The 21796-nt window shown below is 34.0% G+C and overlaps 1 protein-coding gene and 1 long non-coding RNA gene across 9 annotated transcripts in view; both read right to left on the minus strand.

Moving 5' to 3' along the window:
• Nucleotides 1-1177: 1177 nt before the first annotated feature.
• LOC127850109 (phospholipid-transporting ATPase ID-like) overlaps nt 1178-21796 on the minus strand; it is a 92432-nt gene continuing 71813 nt past the window's right edge. For all 7 annotated transcript variants that reach the window (XM_052382882.1, XM_052382886.1, XM_052382881.1 and 4 more), the window contains 10 exons: nt 21425-21603; nt 10099-10273; nt 9421-9529; nt 8938-9121; nt 8669-8750; nt 8123-8264; nt 7738-7821; nt 6931-7032; nt 5102-5245; nt 1178-3931 (listed from right to left, as the gene is read on the minus strand). In XM_052382882.1, the coding sequence (XP_052238842.1) occupies nt 3320-3931; nt 5102-5245; nt 6931-7032; nt 7738-7821; nt 8123-8264; nt 8669-8750; nt 8938-9121; nt 9421-9529; nt 10099-10273; nt 21425-21603 (1813 nt within the window). In that variant the 3' untranslated portion in view covers nt 1178-3319. The remainder of the gene's footprint in view (nt 3932-5101; nt 5246-6930; nt 7033-7737; nt 7822-8122; nt 8265-8668; nt 8751-8937; nt 9122-9420; nt 9530-10098; nt 10274-21424; nt 21604-21796) is intronic.
• On the minus strand, nt 11312-21384 carry LOC127850110 (uncharacterized). Of its 2 annotated transcripts, XR_008035065.1 has the most exons (11): nt 20292-21384; nt 18224-18324; nt 17800-17967; nt 17444-17642; nt 17142-17163; nt 16922-17004; nt 16689-16709; nt 16418-16500; nt 14909-15480; nt 14471-14566; nt 11312-14190 (listed from the first exon to the last, which is right to left on the minus strand). It is a non-coding gene; the product is annotated as an uncharacterized LOC127850110 (long non-coding RNA). The 2 variants fall into 2 exon arrangements; XR_008035066.1 differs by lacking the exon at nt 17142-17163.

Consider the following 21796-nt stretch of genomic DNA (forward strand, 5'->3'; position numbering starts at 1 on the left):
ATTTACCATGGCTTTCTTATCACGAATACCCGTAGTAAGATACATTGGCTTCGAGCAGTTAACTTAAGACACATAAATTTGATCACATACGTGTAAAAAAAAGTTGACACAAAACTAAAAGAACACTTAAAGCAATTCTTTACGTGTTCTCACATATACAACTAAGCAATGTGAGTGAATGGAATAAGAATGTATAAATTATACTCAGACGTAATATTTGATCGGCAAACCAACCAGGGACTTATTAGATTTAGAAAAGAATAATGACCTCGAACTCGGACTTGAATTAATGGAATGAGAGCTAACTAATACACGGCATTGGGCGTAAGATATTGTGCTAGTTTGTAGTATAACAGTCGAAACCAACACTTAAGTTATTGTTTTTTTCACAATTCGACCTCAAGAGTCTGATGACACATAATATGATGTGTTTGCATGCACTGTGTTTCTTCCCTAACAAATGGTGGTTGTCCTATTATGATTTATATAATATGTGAGAAGAAATGCAGATCACGGAACAACCAACGTTTATATCACCAACCATACAAATACAATTATGACATTATTTGTATTATGTGTGTAAAAAATCGTGAAATATGGCTTTTGTATAAAATTATTTGAAAATCAAATTTGAGTATTAAAATGAAAGACCAAAGTTTCCTATATGCTTTTTGCATCAAAACCTCACATAAAGAAAATCATTAAAACAACATTAAAACCACATAAATTAACAGATAAGCAATGTTTGCTTAGTATAATTATTTCGGAAAACGGTGTAGCCCGCTGCATTAGATCCAGTAACAAAACCTTAATGGTAGTCAAGCTACAGACATAACTTTTTCGCAAAGAAATCCATAGTTTCAATTAGAGTCAATTTAAATTGTTAATCAGCACTCTCTAGAGAAAAAGAACGCATGGTAGCTTCAATTAACAAGACAGAACTCAAGAAATGACGAATATAAAAAGGAAACACACTTTCGCTTGTGTGGTTCCATATAACATTGAGACTGACTACGGTGTATGTAAATGTACATTTCATGTTCATGTACGTGAATACCGAACTTAAAAAAAGAGCACATAATACGGATAAGTCAACACGAAGAACGTCGCAACCAGGCCAGAGTGCGCCCGCTTCCATAGGCGGATCGAAGGGGGAGGGGCAGAAGTGACTCAGAAATTCACTTTTATATTGTTTATTTGTAATAATGTCAGATGTAGTAACGTAACTAGAATAGGAAATGTACAACTTTAACCAATATAATGAACAGAAAATGGTACAAAAATATAGCAATTACAGTGACAATGGAAATATAAGATTTACCCGAAGGCCCCCTGTAAGATAAAGAAAAAAGTAAACATGAACACCATTCAATCATATGTCGAGAATCACGACAGTAGAAATTCACAAAATATTTAGCGCACTTGTATTTTCAATAAATCGTCTTATACAATGTTAACTAGTCCTAGCAGTAACGAATACTCCATGACGCCACACATTGTGATACAAAGCAAGTTGTAACAATTAATCATTTGACACTGGGGAGAGACCAGTTTCGAGTATTATTTGACAAAAGTTTTTAGGGAACCAGAATAAATGTTACATACCAAATATTGAACCTTTGGGCCTAAGAGAAAGATGTTGGTAATTAATTTGTTACACAAGCCTATTTAATTGATTTGATCTATGTGGCATTTTTTCAGCTCAGGCCATGATTGTATAAAACCTAATAGAGCGCCGTTACACATGGTTACATATATATATGACACATCCTTACGTTAAATTTCAGTGATGTATGTTTATTCTATTAGTCTTTGTTAACAATAATGATCTAACAGAAATTCTAAAGTGTAAAGGGGGCATAACTCTAGTATTTTATTGTGTATTTTAGTAAAAATCCACATTGTAGGGCTTAATTGAAACAAGTTTGACTGTTGTGGGTTGAAAAGTGAATGATTACTTCTCTACGCGAGTATGTGTCTATGAACAGACAGACAAACAGACAGACGTCCGTGTTGATGCCAGCATTCACCACTTTTCTGCATTTTGGGGGTATAACAAGATAGCATACTGCTAAGCAAAAATTAGTAAACATAAATAAGAATTTAGATATTTAAAATACATGTTTTAAAATGGATATTTGTTAATATCAAATTACATGTGACTTGTAATTTCTATGTAGGCCATTTTGAGATCAAATGTGCTTGTTTATGAGTCCTGTGACACATGAACCATGTGCAAAAACACTTCATACTATTTTGCTAAAAATAAAAATTGTACTAAATGACAAGAATAAAAGCCTTACCAAAAATGTTAAAAAAGAATAGACGCAAATTTGTATTCAAAGTCCATAAATGAAAGATAAGCTTATTGATTTTGAGCAAAACAAATATACTGCAAATACATGAACTTTAATTGCTTAAATAACTATGACATATGGAATTCTGTTATTTTAAACAAAACATTTTCACAAAAGCTCACAGCAACGTAATAACATGTATGTGCATCAATGAAAACTGTGAATACATTTAAATGACTGTTAACAATTAAAGGTTTTATTAATAATATAAAATCAACACCATAAAATATAGTCAGAAAATAATATGTTTAATTTGTTACATTTACTGTTTGTGTAACACATAAATTAAAGACATGTACATTGAAATGCAAAAATAAATTGATAGACAAAATAACTGCCATTATATATTGAACATATATATGTTAATACATTCCAAATTACATGTTAATCAAATTTCTCATGTCACAAAGAATTCATGGATGCAAAACTAAATGCTGTATGTTAAAAAAGTAGGATTCTTTCTTCAGTTTTGTATATATCATCAGAAAAATAGAAACAAGTCCTTAAGACTTCCATGATGAATCCCCTCTAGGTCTAAAAGATAAAACATAATAATAACAAAATATTGGCCTAAAAATTTAATATAATAATATAAAGAACCATTCTAAAATCAAACATTATGAAGAAAAAGTGAAAACATAACAATCCATGTTAGAATTTCTCATGGTAAAAATGTCAAATCAAATGGCTTCGAGATGAAACTTCACATAACACACAAACACTATAATGACTTCATTGTGATGATATACAGCTGAATGATAAATATAATGAATCAATATTTAGACCAGTTAATAGTATATTTAATTATTACAATAGTCAATTAAGCAGATTTATTTTGTTTAGGCCATAATAATTGTCAGTAAACAGCTGTAAAAATAGTTTAGTAATATAAAATATAACACAGAAAACATAGGTAACAATAAAAATCTTGAAAGCAATGACTCTATACAATAACTCTACAATCACAGCCTTTCAGAACGGATAACCCTTTCCTCACCATCTACCACAGAGTTTGGGTGGGAAGGTTTCACATTCACTGTGTTACCGTTGGTAGCTTTCTTCTCCAAGTTTGATGCACTAGTGCTTGTGTCATCCACCTTTCTCATTTTTGTCAGCGTCACTGGGCTATTGAGCTTCAACGAAGAAGCCACCCGGTCCCGCATATTCAAACCACTTGTGATAAGTGCAGCAAAACCCTGCTGGTGAGCAAACGCGTAACCGGAACGCATGGACCTCGCACTGCGACGGAATGTTGAAGTTCTTCTGACGTGAAGGTCTTTTGTTCTTGCCTTCGTTTTAGTAAGCCTCTGCTTCATCCGCACACGGTCTGACAGAGACGCTGCAATGTTTGTCATGTAAAACCTGTACGCTACTACAGGCAGAATCAAAATCACATTGGTCAGAATCAGTGTGAGCCAGAACTTGGCCGATGAAAACACACTGTATGCAACCCCTTGATATGAATAGTTAAACACTGGAGCATAGAAGGCCAGCATGAAACAAAAGTAGTATATTATGCTTCCCCAAATGAAGAAATGACTGAATCCCGTCCAGTAACTTGTGTCCAGTGCACACTGAAACAGAACAGAAATCTATATGTATACATTTATCATTTTAATTTTCAATGAAATCTCCATCTAAATATATACAAGCAGCAATGTTCCATGAAAAAAGTATGACACAATACACTGCCATATTATTGGTAACAAGGGCTGTTTGTAAAACATGCATGCCCCCCATATGGGCTGTCCGTTGTAGTGGCAGCCATTGTGTGAATACGATTTTTGTCACTGTGACCTTGACCTTTGACCTAGTGACCTGAAAATCAATAGGGGTCATCTGCGGGTCATGATCAATGTACCTATGAAGTGTCATGATCCTAGGCAAAAGCGTTCTTGAGTTATCATCCGAAAATCATTTTACTATTTCGGGTCACCGTGACCTTTGACCTTGTGACCTCAAAATCAATAGGGGTCATCTGCAAGTCATGATCAATCTACCTATGAAGTTTCATGATCCTAGGCGTATGCGTTCTTGAGTTATCATCCGAAAACCATTTTACTATTTCGGGTCACCGTGACCTTGACCTTTGACCGAGTGACCTCAAAATCAATAGGGGTCATCTGCGAGTCATGATCAATCTACCCATGAAGTTTCATGATCCTAGGCGTATGCGTTCTTGAGTTATCATCCGGAAACCATTTTACTATTTCGGGTCACCGTGACCTTGACCTTTGACCTAGTGACCTCAAAATCAATAGTAGTCATCTGCAAGTCATGATCAATCTAACCATGAAGTTTCATGATCCTAGGCGTATGCGTTCTTGAGTTATCATTCAAAAACCATTTTACTATTTCTGGTCACCGTGACCTTTGACCTAGTGACCTCAAAATCAATAGGGGTCATCTGCGAGTCATGATCAATGTACCTATGAAGTTTCATGATCCTAGGCCCAAGCGTTCTTGAGTTATCGTCTGACAACCACCTGGCGGACAGACAGACAGACCGACCGACAGACCGACCGACCGACCGACATGAGCAAAGCAATATACCCCCTTTTCTTCGAAGGGGGGCATAAATATATAACATATTTCTATATAGCTTCCTGTATGTTACAGTTATGAAGACACTTGTAAATTGCTCTAAGTCATGATCACATAGAAATACTATATTTCGAAACAGCAAGTTACATTTAAAATAAAACTGACAAAGAAATTAAAACATTTGTCTTCAATAACCTTACCCTTAAATTGACAGCGACAACAAGAATACTGGCAACCACGACTCCAAAGAACTGGAGATCACTGTTGTCATATCCAGAGGGGCTAACAGCTCCAATCAAGGCACCGTACGGCACGAAGAACAACACCAAGGATGATATGAAACCCTGGAACAGAAACGGGGTGGTGTGAAGCTTGCGGCAAGGATTTGCAAAGATCCAAAAGGAATCCAAAACTGGAGTTATACTTTATGTGAATATTATATTCAAAGGGTTCAGTTTGTTGTGTACCCTGTGCCAATATTTGTTAAGCATCCACAGGAATCCAAAAATGGAATATATGTCAACATTTCAGAGCAAACTTTCTATTCAAAAATAGCAAAAGAAATGTCAAAAGAAAGGGCGCTGAACTATTTTTCCCCTTTGACAGTATAATGTACATTTTCTTTCCATAACGTTTTATAATAATGACTACAATGACATATTTAAACTTGGATATTTGTAGTAGTTTTATACTGTGGTTTCATTTATATCTGTTGACATGCCACTTTGCTGATTCATACAATTGGGAATATTTATTGGATATTTTCAAATTTTTGCCAGAAACCTCTAACAAAACGCATTTTTATGCTTTTTTTGTGTATTCTTTCATTCTTATGTATTATAAGTAAAAATGAGACACTTATGTTCTGAAAAAAATGGTCAAAGTTATAGCTTTTGGTAAGTGTATGTTCATAGAGACAATGAACACATACGTAGCGTTTTATTTCAATATCTTATCAATATCTGTAGTAAATAATAAGGTATGAAATAGCAGTATGCAAATGTAAAGAATAAGTACAAAAGGGATCAAAATTCTGCTGAACTGCAGGTCTGAGTTATGAAAAACTGGGTAAATGACCTCACAATAAACCCAAAATAATGTGTGAAGTTTCAAATCAATACTTATGGAATAAACAGTTAATGGAGATTTTCTAATTTAAAAAAGGGGCATAATGCAGCTAAATTGCAGGTCAGAGTTACTGAACACAATGACCTCAAACATATGTGAGAAGTCTCAATTGAGTATATGTATTGAAAAAAAAGTTATATGGATGTCTTATATTTTAACCATAACCCAATTCTTAATTACAGGAAAAGGGCATAATTCTGCTTCAGAACAAAATGACTCAAAACACGTTTACTGTAACAAGAGCATTAATCAGATGCTGAGAAAATAGTGAACAACATACCGGTAGCTCAAACTATTAAATAACAAGAGATGTGTTTGTCAGAAACACAATGCCCCATATTGCGCCGCTTTGAAATAAAATTTCAATTTATCATTTGGCAGGTTTAGAAATTATCACCTTTTTAAAGCTTATCACTTCCCTTGACTTTTGACCTTGAAGGATGACCTTGACCTTGACCTTTTACCACTCAAAATGTGCAGCTCCATGAGATACACATGCATGCCAACTATAAAGTTGCTATCTTCAATATTGCAATAGTAATGGCCAATGTTAAAGTTTTCGGCGGACTGACAGACGGACGGACAGACAGTTCAAATGCTATATGCCACCCCACCGGGGGCATAAAAAGTTGAGCTTAAATATCACAAGTATCAATTGCATGTGAAAAACATTTACATAGCATGAACTATACATGAAGCAGCAAAACATGAATTAATGAATGAAATTAATGAACTATGAAATTAATGAATTAATTGTTATTGTTTTTGTAACCAGCATTCTAACTGCTTTGTCACAGAATTAAACACAAAAACACTGGAAAAGTTTTCGAGAAATCAACCAATTCAAATTTAGAACCAATAATGTTTTTATAGTATTATCAATACCTCACATTACCCTTACCTCCAGAACACTTAAGGCGAAGACTTTCTTGTTAAAGAGCATGTTGACTAAGCCAGGATAGTAAAGCTTTGGATACTTCAAAGAGTAGTAGTCATCAACATCCTGAAGAATTATTACATGTCAAATGTAGGCAGCAACATCTACCATAGGGCAAGACTTATACATCTAGTTTTTATATGTTGAGACAGACCTCAAGATAGCTGTGTGTTAAATGTAAATATATCTTCTGAACAGGAACAATACTGCAACACAAAGCTCATCAAACTAATTTATTACTCACTTCTAATTAAAATAATTATATTTTGAGTTTGTCTAAAGATAAAAGCTTTCTGGCAATAAGATCAAATCTTTGGTAGCGATCACATTATAGTGTGTGTGTTTTTAATTATAATAAAAGATCTGCAAGTATTGAAGAGATTCCTAAGAAAGTTTCTGATGTAGAGCAACACAATGTTTTATATGCAATCTTGTAACGGAAAAAGGGATAACTTTATAACCCTGTCTAGGCACTTTAAATGCGAAACAGATTTATTATAAACATACAAATAACAACAGAAGTATTCATTTGATTAAAATATACTATTTCAGCACAGTACTAGACTGGACATAAAAATGTAAGCAATGGATTAGTTAGCATTCTTACTGCATGATTGCCTAAGTCATGTAAGACAATCAAAATTCTGTTTCAAGTAAATTGTCTTTATGGAATAAACCGCAGTGTAGATGATTTCAGTTTTGTTGCAAACTCATCAAAGGGAGACAAATTTCATAAACTAAATAGAAGGCACACACACTGTTTATAAATACCTGATCAAAGATGCCCAGGATAAGAACAGGGAATGAGGTGTACATCACATTGTAGAACGAAATAAAATAGGGATCGAACAAGGTCTGCAAATCAGAAACAAAAAATAGCTTGCCAATAATTAACTGTACATGCTTAATGCTACTTTTTAACAAAAACAAGATGCACTTCTGCAAATTGCTGATAATACATCGCATAGGTAGCAGCACAACAGAAATCCAGGAAAAAAGTTTAAGTTAGTAGAGTATACAAAGTAATGGCTAGCAATAGTTGGTGATTCAGGGTGTGAGAAATAAAACACATATGATTATTAAATGTTAATATTTATTATTATAAATAGATAAGGCATATGGCTGAAATTCTGCTGACTTGAATCAAAACACTTACCTGAGCAGAAAATCCACAGAAGAAAGCATACCAAAAGTGGCATAGAGTAAACGCAAAATTCTTGTAGAAGAAGTACTTTAGGAACTTGCACATGCGAAGGTACGACCAGCGTCCATGTACAAGAAGCAGCCGCTCCAGGTACCTGCACAGAAAGCAGTTAACTGCAGTCCTCTTGCAAGCAAAATGTTGATTTTGGAGTCAAGGTTGATTTGTCGCATGTAAGTTTTCGTGATGACATTGTGTATTTAATCCAGAATTTATTTAATGAAGAATATTATGCCTTTTTTTTTAAATACAGAACAAATCTAAAATCATGAATGCCACCACATTCCACTTTTGTCTCAAAACTCCAGTAACAACAAGATGTTTTCATATTTATTGAATACCTTAATTTTGAAAGGTTGCTTACGGGTAAACTGCGTGTCAAAAGAAATGCAAATGGACAGGCACATAAATCCCACATATTCATGGCTTACAGTCTACTGTAAATCACATGAATCAGGATATTTATAAACAAAAGTAGATCAGAGTCTAGTATTTCTGTACCTGAACTGAGCGAAGGAGAAATCACTGGAAAGAACGGCCTGCATTCCTTCCTGGCCTGATATCCCTACACCAATGTGGGCAGCTGAAAAAGGAAACCATGAAAAAATAATTACATTTAGGAATTTCAAGAAATTTCAAGTTTGTTAAAATATACTCCTCCTAATTAGCAGCCAAGGACAATAAAGCTCTGCAGCAAAATTGTTGAAAACCATCATTTAAGGCCAATACTTTTTCAAACTAAAATACATCTAGCATCTCTTGACACTCACTTTTGATCATGCTGACATCGTTAGCACCATCCCCGATTGCGAGAGTTATAGACTGCTTGTTGCGCTTGACTAGATCTACAACAAGTGCCTTCTGAAGGGGCGTCACTCGACAACAGATCACAGCCTTACAAAGGCATCCAAGGTCCAAGAGCTTCATCTCCAGACTTGGCTTCAAGCAATGAGCCTAAAAGAAGGTCATTTTATTGTACAGAAACTTGGTCCTGGCCTGTAAACACAATGCTGCCTCAAGAAATCTTTGGTATACTTTTTTATTGTCTCTTTTTTTAGCAGAAATCACCTAATTTACATTGAAATTTTGTTCTGAAATATTCATTTCCTGAGTAAATATTTCCTTCACGATAAAGCTTGGCCTTTGGAGTTTTGTGCAAACCATGTTAGCTTATGTTTCTCAGTTAACTGAATGAAATGAAATAAATTTAAGAGCAAATTTTTATTTATTCAAAATTTCCCCCACCAACGCACCAGACTATGGCCATTAATGACCAGTCCATACTCTAACTCCCCAACAATGCCAGCATTGTCTTCCTGCGTGTTGTAGGCTGCACCAGATGGGGTGGTACCGTTGGAAAACCTGAAATTCACAGTCAAATATATCAGCCTGCTTGCTGACTCTGATTTGCATTTTCTTTATTAAAGACTCAAACCAAACTTCTGAACTCTCATAGTTTTATGAGTATTTTATGATGCACTTGTCCTGAAGTTTTTTTATTGCCCGAAAACATGATGGTTGGCATAATTTTTGTCCACATTGGAATTATAATGCAAGTTATTCGAATATGACATTTTTATTTTAATGTGATGTGACGATATTAAATCACAAGAGATACAAAATACCGTTCAAATAAAGAAATGCGTGTGAAATTGTTTGATAAGAAGAAAATTGCTATAATATGCATTCCTATTTTTTTTAATTTAGGCGGCCACTTTACTTACGAGAAAAAGACCCTCCAAGGAAATTTGTCTCAATGTTTATGAAGATTGGACAAGAATTTAAGAAAATATGTCCAATATACAAAACTTAACACACAAATTCCAATTTATGCTAATTGGCCATTTTTTGCCATGGAGCAGAACCTGTTCAAACATTCTAGCAAAGAGGACAATTGAAAATTACACAAATAAGAATGCTTTCCACCATACCTTACTTGATCCACATCATCGCTGTGAGGCTTTTTCTTTGCCTTATCATGTATTTCCTTCAAGGCTTTGTCAAGCTGCTCTTCCACTTTAGCCATGTCTTCTTCGTCTATGCAGAACACTTCCTCCATCTCATCTGTCAGCAGGCGGCATGAGTAGCCAATGTTGATAGCAGTCTCTGAATAGGATATTGCATATATGAGATGCATTATGGGTAAACTGCGCTTAATGAATGAGCATAAAGTGTCAGCCCAGACTAGGCGCACAGGCTTATCAGGGAGGACAATTTCCGCCAACATTTGTTTTCCGTTAAAAGACTTCCTTTAAACAACAAGAGATGTGTTTGTCAGAAACACAATGAAGCCATAAATTTGACCTTTGACCTTGAAGGATGACCTTGACCTTTCACCACTCAAAATTTGGCAGCTCCATGATATACACATGCATGAAAATATCAAGTTGCTATCTTCAATATTGCAAAAGTTATGAAGAAGGTTAAATTTTTGGTTGAAGTTTTTTAATTTCTTTTTTTGACCTTTGACCTGGAAGGATGACCTTGACCTTGACCTTTCACCACTAAAAATGTGCAGCTCCATGAGATACACATGCATGCCAAATATCAAGTTGCTATCTTGAATATTGCAAAAGTTATGACCAAGGTTAAATTTAGTTTAGGTTAAAGTTTTGGGACACACACACACACACACACACACACACACACACACACACACACACACACATACTTGTAAAACCTTCCAACCGGGGAAATGTGTTCTAAACCTACCAACCGGGGACCACCATTTCCACATACTCTAGAAAGCTGAAAGTGATAAAGAACAGACAAGTTTCGAACCTAAAATACGATTTTGACATAAAAATTATGATAAATAGGGTAGTAAATCAAAGAAAATTTTACATGCAAACCGGGGAATTATGTGCGTACCAAATGAGGAACTGCGATGTGTGCCAACTGGGGAACGGTGTATACCAACAGGGGTACTAAGTGCGTACCAACTGTGGAACTTCAATGTGTACCAACAGGGGAATGGTGTATACTAACAGGGGAACTTAGTGCGTTCCAACTGTGGCACTTCAATGTGTTCCAACTGGGGAACGGTACATATACGTTCATGGATAATATTTAAGTTAGTACAAAAAATTGAAAAGAATATGTATGAAACAATATTTAAATTAAATATGTTTATCATATGACCTTATATAAGTTATACAAAAATGCCTTATTTGATTGACTCAAATATTATTCACATCAAAATAAGCATAAGAGACATAACGCAAATCAAACAATACATTTATGACTTCATTAGCTATAAGCCGACTACAAGCATGCAAGTGCTGCATTATACCATAACAAACATGGTGCAATTAATCAACAAATGAATACAATTCGTTCTTAAAACTAAAAAATAATGTTATTTTTTTCCGGCCACGCTATTTGTCAAACAGAATGAAGGAGAGGGGGAGGCGGCTTATTTGTTTAATTCCTTTTTTCCATCAGAAAAAAACATTCACGATTTCCACGTACTATGAAGTTTTTATCCTAAAAGTAGAACTGCCCATATGCATGTAGATTGAGTAGTGTAAATTTACTTTGTCCTTACTCTGACAATATAAAATAACTAATGCATTTAATCCCCTGAAACAGGTAAACATCAGAAAATTCATTCACACGCATGGCAACTTCCACTTCACTTAAATTGTCTTAAATACATTTATTGCATTTTCAAAAATAATAAAATATGTAACTTTAAACAATCATGAACGTTTCACAACGAATGTGGCGAGGCCTGAGAAACTAAATAGTTTAGTAAACGAGCAAAACGACTTGATAACAATGCATTTTGATGCGCCAGTGACTTAGTCTACGGCAGTAGGTCAATCTGAATGATGATCAGTATTTATCGTTATAATATATGTATTCCAATTCTACATCTGTGATACCATTACACATGTGCTATATTAAAAAAATACAGTATGTATGCACTTGTTTGAGTAGAGAATGCCAAAAACGGGTTAACGTTAATAATGAACTTACATATAATTCTACCTGTCGAAATAACAGATTATATTTTTAGGAAAATAGTCACTGGCAATCGCTTTGTTTTCCCTTGCAAACCAAACACCTTTTTTTCAAGAGTTGGATTAACGTATTTTGTTCAAACTACCTTTATGTTAACCAACGTATGTACCTAATTTTTGCATAAAATATAATAGAAAGAGTGTATTTTAAGCACTGAAAAGTTATGCCGATGTGTCATCCATATATTATTTGTTGAAAACAATATAAAAGTTATAATTAATGTTGTTATACACGTATAATCACCGCTGACTTTGACAGCATTATCATTATATAAAAACACTAATAATTAAATATGAACCAAAGCAAACACTTATCAAACACGTAGTTTAATATTATTTTAAATCACTTACATTATAGTATATATACTTATTGGGAGTGCACATGTGGATCAATTGTTAGACCCTTGTTGGTGCCAACTTAAAAATAATATGTACCAACAGGAAAATTATAACAGTGTGACTCAATTCTGAATATACAGAACCAAATCGAACAAGATCAAATTCGCATACATGTCAAAACAATTACATTCCAGATGGCGGATAACATGGTTAACATAATGATTAATCACTAAAACAACCGAAATTATAGCATCATATCGCAAAGTGTATAAACATGATGAATTATTACCATTGTGCATATATTTACATATCACATATAAATATATGTTTCAAATATGTTTTGTTCTTGGTAATCTACAGCTTGTTCAAGTGTGTGTATATGAAGAGTATTCGAAAAAACAAGTAAATAGCTTGTGTTAGAATGCATAAAAGAGGTCAGTCGCAAACGCGATACATTGTTTTAACAATATCTTAGTCTGGGAAATGGGTATGTTAATTGATCTTTAACCATAAATGAGACAAAACATAACTAAATCTGGCATCTTAGTAATTTTCATCGCCGTTGAATTATAAACTTCAATTAAAAACATGGGAAAAAATGCATAACTCCTCGCGAATTTTTGTAGATCAAGCAATTTTGATATGAAAAACATATAAACATACCATTATATACACAAAGCAAATATGTGAATTGATAGTTAATGTGAATATCTACACGCAAAACAAATGCACAAAAATCTGTGTAGGAAATTATTGTAATATTTAACAACCATTTAATCAATTCTAGTGCAATACTTACGCAATAATTTACATTTTGGTAAATTTTTACTTTAAAATAACTATTAAGTACTCAACTGCAAGTCAGACACCTGTCATTCAAAACAAATTTTGTAAAATTGACAAAATATTCATTTGTATTTATCACATTGTAGCAGTAGTTTAGCAGTAGTTTTTTATGTTATTTACATTTATCTTATTAAATCTTAAAGTTTTTGTTTGTTATGCTTGAACAAAATGTTTGTTTCCATTTATCCGACTGAATTTTTTTGTGCCTTCTCTGAACGTTTAGCCTTCTAGATTGATTTGTTATCATGTTTGCTATATTCATTCATATTCACCAAGTTTAGGGTAAAAAATAACTTGTATAGTGAGTAACTCGTAGAAACTCGTAATAGAAAGTACAAAGAAACACTCTTTGGCCGAACTATATACCAATCCTAATTTGTTCGGCGATATGATTATGAACAAATATCGTTTTTGACTGAACCGTATTAATAAAACATTCAAAAACAATAAGCACACATATATCGTTTTCGAAAAGAGTATATAGAACAAGAAAACACACAAAACACATGTAGCAACTTCATCCTTTAACGTATTCTCCTAAACGTGCATTATATGTGTAATATTTTTTTGAGTTAAAAGTCCCCGTCGCTTTTTTGTTTCAATTAAATTTCTGCAAACGTCTTTGACATTTTTCCAACTTCTGTTGTGAAGGTCATTCTCACTTTCAATACACGCAAGTATTTCTTTTTTCCCTGGTAATTTACCCATTATCAAAAAAACGATCAAAGTGTCTGTGAACAGCTCCTTTTTCGTTTTCACTCCATTGCTTTTTGGCTGCTTGTTTTGTTCTCCTGGTATTTGAAGTACCCTTTTCTGTACATGGATAATGAAACACCATATGACGTCGCTAACTGCCATGTGTAAGATATTCATATTAAATATATATACTTCAGTACAATTTTTCATAGCAAGATTACGACAAAAGCGTCCAGGTACTTACGGCACCTGATAATGACATCGATGTCACACGATAAATTTGGAAACATTATTTTGCCTAATGAATCAAACAATTACATGAAAGCAAATCATGTTCTAAGAAACATAAGAAACTTGGAGATACATAACTTAAATGCATTCACATGTGTATGCATACCTTTGTCTGTTATTTCTGGTTGACTGGTGCTGGGAAGAAGAGTTTCAAGGTCTTCAGTATTTTCATTTTCTGATGATTCAGAAGAATATTGTTCATCTGTCGTGTAAATCACAAGATCAAAAATTATATATAGTTAATAATATAACAATAATGGAAACAACCGAAGCACACCAAATAAATATGCAGTTAGTGCATTGAAATTGAAAAATTAGAAGTAGCCAATGTAAACCTTACTGAGCACAAAATGAGTGTAGACTTTACATTCCACCTTACCTGGTCGTCTCCGATTAAAAAGAATTGCCTTGCATAACACAAGTATATTTCAGAAAAATGTTTGTAATTCTTTTTATCACTTCAGGTTATCAAGTTCGGTAATGAGCCCATTATTTACATTATACAAATTTACTGTATGAATTTAACACTGAAAATGCGACATACCTTCAATACATTCGTCGTCAACATCAATATCTTCTAGCGAATCGACAGAATTTATGGTAATTTGTCCACTTTCCATCATCATAAGCAGCTTGCTGACTTTGGCAACCTGCAAAGTTCCATCTGGTAATCTGTAGAATTCTCTATGTACCCGAATGTCGTGACCAAGAAATTTAGCTAGAATGTCTAATTCATTTTCAGACAAGTTAAAAAGCTGAGTCATTGTGGCAATATGTTTCCTTAACTTTGTAGAACGAAGCCTTTCCGGATGTTCAGCTCCACAGTCAATTGCAATCGAACGTAATACATCTGTCCCACGAATATGCGATGATGCAGATTTTGTTGCGAAAAGATATTAACTTTTGAAACAGTTTGTTAGAGAATTTCTGCTGCGTATCAGGAGGTCGATATTTTCTTTCACCTGCCTTGGAAACAGTACTGCAGATATTCGACCTCGTTTTGCAATAATCTCTGTACGGTAAAAATAACGGCACAGGTCTTTTTCGAGTTTTGTTAAACATCCATCTTATTCTCCATCGTCATTTGTCAATTTGTGGCAGCGTATAAGTCTTATACTGAAAATTAAAATTAATGATATTACACTTCTTGGATAAGCGATAATTAACGTTTTTGTGATTATGATGAAGTCGATGTTTATAGACTACAGTGGTTAATACACAAGCTCACCAGTTTCATTGACAGGTGTAAATTCTAAATTCTTTGTGTATATGAAGATTTTGCAAGACAAGTAGTTCAAAGTAACTACAACTGGTAAACAATATTTCATTCTTTTAAAATTCGCATAACGTGTGCTATAACATGTTTATATAATGATCATCGACGTACGTGTTATATTAAAGGGATCTTTTCACGGTTTGGTAAAGTGACAAAATTGAAAAAAAGTTGTTTCAGATTCGCAAATTTTCGTTTTAGTTATGATTTTTGTGAGGAAACAGTATTACTGAACATATACCATAGTCCAATATAGCCATTATATGTATCTTTTGACGATTTGAAAACCCGAAAATTATAAAGCGTTGCAACGCGAAACGATTGAATTATTTGGAGAGTTCTGTTTTTGTCGTTTAAATTTACGAAACAACGAAGATTGCTTATATAAGGTATAAAACGCTTTAACAGTCTATACCCGGCGGAATAGCCGAGAGGGCTAATGCGTTTTTACTTCAGACTAACTCCAGGACTCCGGGGGTCACTGGTTCGAGCCCTGGTACCGGCTACTTTTTTTTCCTTTTTTTAATTATATTCTTGATTATTTACTGGAGCTTTTAAGATCCAATGTTTACATTTATCAATATAAAGCATTTAATGACAAACTTCAAAATATGCCAAAATCTGTGAAAAGGCCCCTTTAAGCCCAAATACCAATTAGCATCACCCGGAATAAATATTGGCACAATATAATTTAAGGCAAAATTACGCCCATTTCACTGAAGACTAAACCAAACCAGAAAATACGCCTTAGTAGCTTCGACATAGTGGAATATTACAAACCGTCTCATCGACTTCTTCCGTGTGTACGGATGTTGTTTTTCCTGGTTCCTGGCTGTCCGTAGATCTAGTAGTCATTGTGTTGCCTATTCAAAACAACAATAAAAATGGTATAACACATCATCTAGTCAGAGTTAAAAAGTTCGTTATTCATGAAACCATTTAGTACAACACATTGACATTAATTCCTTGTACAACAATGACAATAATTTCATGATGTTCATAATATGTATTTAGGCATGTGTAGTAATAACAAAATCACTGTGAAACATACCCTTTTTTGTTCCGTGCATTTCTGAAAATGCAAAAAACAAATACACATTATCAGACAGAACGCATTTCAAGTAGAGCTTGACGACGTTCAATGATAAACCATTTAATTCACGGCTAAAAGGTATTTAACCAGAAAATACGCCTTAGTAAGGCAAAATTACGCCCATTTCACTGAAGACAAAACCAACAAAAAAATACACCTTAGTAGCTTCGACCTTGCGAAATATTACAAACCGTCTCATTGACTTCTTCCGTGTGTATGGATGTTGTTTGTCCTGGTTCCTGGCTGTCCGTAGATCTAGTAGTCATTGTGTTGCCTATTCAAAACAACAATAAAAATTGGTATTACACATAATCTAGTCAGTGTTAGAAAGTTCGTTAGTTATGAAACCATTAAGTACAACGCATTTGTATTAATGCATGTGTAGTAATAACAAATCACTGTAAAACATACCCATTGTTTGCTCCGTGCATTTCTGAAAATTCAAATAACAATTACACAATTACACATTATCAGACAGACCGCATTAAAGTAGAGCTTGACGACGTTCAATGATTAAACATTTTAATTCACGGCAAAAAGATATTTGACTGTTTTTAAAATGAACAACTCTTGAATGAACATGAATGTAATCATAAAACTGATTTGCTATATTTATAAAATTGATAATTCAAAAGACATTTAAAGCTAATTTAAAATGTGATAAATATCAGTGATAAATCCATCATAGATGACATCTTAACAATAGAATGTACCTTTCTCCATGGAAGTGTTGGTACTCCATAATCATATCGGAGTTCCTCGCCAATTGCAATGTCTCTGTCGGCGATAGTGCATAGATGGGGAGTTTGGTTGACTTCAACTATTTTCATTACACAATTTTGTTTTGCGTCTCCATTTTCGGCATCATTTATCATTCGACCCTCATGAAATATATCGTTGGTAGCGTCAATGCTGAATAAGACATTTAAATAAACAATTCTGATGCTTTAAACTAAAATAACGCGCATGCCATATTTAATTATTATGGTGAAAAAAACTAAAGATAAGTCTTCCTCTAATGGCGTAATTTAAACGTTTGATGTGCAAAGTAAAGATAACTTGTAGTTACCAGCAAGATTTGTCTCTGTATTTAAAAAGTACATGAAGCTGCCTTGACCCTTTTTTTCATACTCCTTTTCTAATTGCCGTGCATGCTTTACTCGTGTTACCATATCTCCTTTGTATTCGAGAAGAAAGTCTCCTTTTTAAAAAGGCTTAGTGGCAAATACTCATTCGCCTGAAATATTAATATTTGTAGACATTTTATATTAATAATCATTTTGGTCATATAATTGAAGGCTAGATATAGGCGCCAATAGTGTTTTATTCATAAAAAAATCAATAAATTTTTATGCTACTTCCATATATCTGCCCAGTATTAAGTAACCCAATAGTCCATGTTTGTTTTCTTCTTTTTAATGGAAAGGGGCTACGATATTCTTTTATAATTTCTAAACGACCTTAAACATAACCATATACAAAAATATTTGTACCTATGACATCATCTACGGTTTTTACTTCAAAACCTGGTGGATCAACGTAATTCTGGCAGTACGTTCTTGCGAGATCAAGGGGACTTGGCCCCTTTTGGCTACTAAATGTTAAAATGGAAATGTCGATGAGAAAAAACTACAAGAGTTGTCAGAAGACAGCGCGCTCGACTATTCAAGTTCTTGATAGTATAAAGTAAGCCACCATGGAAAAAATTGTTCATATTCAATAAGGTCAAGGTACTATAGTCATATTCTAACTGGAAGAGGACCATAATTGAAACATATTGATCGCTTATGTTTTAAAGAAGTGGTACATTATAGACGATTCTGAGTTCAGTTATGTTTTCCACAATCTAGTGAACATTTGTAAAGACATAAAACATACTAATAAGATTGTATTTCAAGTTTGATAGCAATAGCTTGGGTGGGATGGTTGGACAGTCTTAAGAAAAAAAAAGTTTTTTTTAACGTGTTAAAAAAAATAAGGAAAACAAAAAGTCTTTTTTTTTTGGGGGGGGGGGGAGGATTTCTAGGGTGGGGCGTGTGGGATGGTTTGGGTTAAGTCCATTGTGGTATATCAGGTAAGCGTTGTTTTGTCAAAGTATGAATCAAATCTGATCCTAAATAAAGAAGTTATGGCAATTTAATCAAAATTTATTAATTTGACCTTCAGATTCAAGGTCAAAGGTCAAGGTAAAATTCAACTTGCCAGGTGCAGTACCCTCATGATGGTAAGAAAGTATTTTAAGTTTGAAAGCAATAGCCTTGATACTTTAGAAGTAAAGTCGATGTAAACACAAAATTTAACAAAATATTCAAAGTTACTAGGTGGAAAAAGGGCCATAATTCTTACAAAATGCTTGTTACAGTTGTCTGCTCTTGTTTATAGATTGGGGTCATGTTGGTCAAGAAGTTTGCAAAATATGAAAGCAGTATGTCAAGGGACAATTAAAATATTTAAGGTGGTACGCAAACTTTAACATAGAATAACCAATAATATGCATATTCTAAGTGGAAAAAGGGGCCAAAAAATCTTACAAAATGCTGTTTACAGTAGTCTGCTCTTGTTTATAGATTGGGGTCATGTTGGTAAAGAAGTATGCAAAATATAAAAGCAATATGTCAAGGGACAAAGAAAATATTTAAGGTGGTACGCAAACTTTAACATAGAATAACCAATAATATGCATATTCTAAGTGAAAAAGGGGCCATAATTCTTACAAAATGCTTTTTACAGTTGTCTGCTCTTGTTTATAGATTGGGGTCATGTTGGTAAAGAAGTATGCAAAATGTGAAGCCTTATGTCAAGGGAAAAAGAAAATATTTGAGGTGGTACGCAAACTTTAATAAAGATTTATCAATAATATGCATATTCTACGTGGAAAAGGGGCCATAATTCTTACAAAAAGGTTGTTACAGTTGTCTGCTCTTGTTTATAGATTGGGGTTATGTTGGTAAAGAAGTATGCAAAATATAAAATCAATATGTCAAGGGACATAGAAAATATTTAAGGTGGTACGTAAACTTTAACAAAGATTTATCAATAATATGCATATTTTAAGTGGAAAAAGGGGCCATAATTCTTACAAAATGCTTGTTAAAGTTGTCTGCTCTTGTTTATAGATTGGGGTCATGTTGGTCAAGAAGTATGCTAAATATAAAAGCAATATGTCAAGGGACATAGACAATATTTGAGGTGGTACGCAAACTTTAACATTCCAACGCTCACGCTAACGCTCACGCTAACGCCGACGCCGGGGTAAGTAGGATAGCTCCACTATATATATATATATATATATATATATATATATATATATATATATATATATATATATATATATATATATATATAAATATATATATAACGAAAAACTACCTAGAGCTTTACTTTGTTTAACGTATATTTATAAAATATATTCGTGAAATATGTACCATAAAACAAGCTTTGTAATCAAATGATATTATATCAATCGATCTTTAGAATTCGTCTTCCAGTATTACTTTAACGTTTACATAAAAACGCTTTTTAATAGTAATTGAAAGTTGTAAATAAAATTAAAAAACTTACCTTAGTTTAATGCGTTTGTTCGCTCGAAACTCCATTTTTCCAACATACTTTCACTAAATGATATAAATACCGAGTGTATGATTTTTAAACAGCGCAACCGGGGAACTGTTATTAGCCTGGATACACACTCGATTGTAATTTGGTCAAGATTTGTGTATAGTTTGTGCATGCCACAAACCCACTAATCGGGGAAGGCGTTGGATTTCTAATTTAAATTGACAGTTTGGTATTTCATACACGTAGATTAGAGATTTTCGCCTAAAACCAACCGGGGAATTCCCCGGTTGGTAGGTGTTCCCCGGTTTGTTGGTGTGTATTCATACGATTTTCCCCGGTTGGTAGGTTTTACAAACTCACACACACACACACACACACACACACACACACACACACACACACACACACACACACACACACACACACACACACACACACACACACACACACACACACACACACACACACACACACAATGACAGACAGGCCAAAAACAATATATACCACTGATCTTTCGATCCAGGGGCATACAAATAATCCAGAAAAGCAGAAATTGTTTTCAGTGATTTGCCTGTGCTGACTGTACAGGCAGATTTGAGACGACACTTAACACTTTACCAATTGCCCAGGTTTTCTAGAATGAGGCCCAAAAATATAGAGGATACTGGTTAATTTCAGTGTAAGTTAATATTCTTATTTCATGAGTGGTCATATAAAACAGATTTTTACCAGTGGCCGAGATTAAAATGAAATCAATAAATTTTCTTAATTTTTCATGTTTTGAATGGAGAAATAAAATACACGTTTGCTTGTGAAGTGAACTAATGATTCACTAACATTCTCCAATCTTTGACAGATTACAATGTAATAAAATGTACAACATAATTTGATCTTATTTCTTAAGCCAATGTACGATGCTAATGCATGGGCATTAAGCCCAGTTTTCACACAACAAGCCTTATAGGCCAGTGCGCCGTTGGAAACCAGGGATGGAAAAACACTTAATTTACATTGTTTAATAGTTTCAGCCAAGTAAATACTTATTTTTTAAAACCAAATTGACATTGAAATGCAGGAAATAAGAGAAAAGAGGAGAAATCACACCTCTGGAGTTGATAAACAAAACCACTTCCAACCTTGCTTGTCCCCTGTGAGTACCCAGATCTTGATGCCTGCCACTGCCAGATTAGCAATGGTCTCTGGCACACCGTCTTGCAGCTTGTCCTCAATAGCTGTGGCCCCCAGCAGGATCAGGTTGGTCTCTATCTCCTCATACACTGCATCCAGCTTGTCATCTCGATTCTCCATGGAAATGCTGTGGGCAACAGAGAAATGGGGCATGAGGAGATAGAAGGTTAGTGTTCCTGATGATAAGTTAAGATATTGAGGCTTTAAAAGCATAAACCATGAGCCCTGATGAGTCATTACTTTAGCCAATAACTCTAGAACTTTGATAACTCTAGCATTTTAGTTATCCTGATGCAACCTTGTTCTTTTAGCTTATTATG

Source organism: Dreissena polymorpha, chromosome 11, assembly GCF_020536995.1.
Source record: "Dreissena polymorpha isolate Duluth1 chromosome 11, UMN_Dpol_1.0, whole genome shotgun sequence".
NCBI classification, from domain to species: domain Eukaryota; kingdom Metazoa; phylum Mollusca; class Bivalvia; order Myida; family Dreissenidae; genus Dreissena; species Dreissena polymorpha.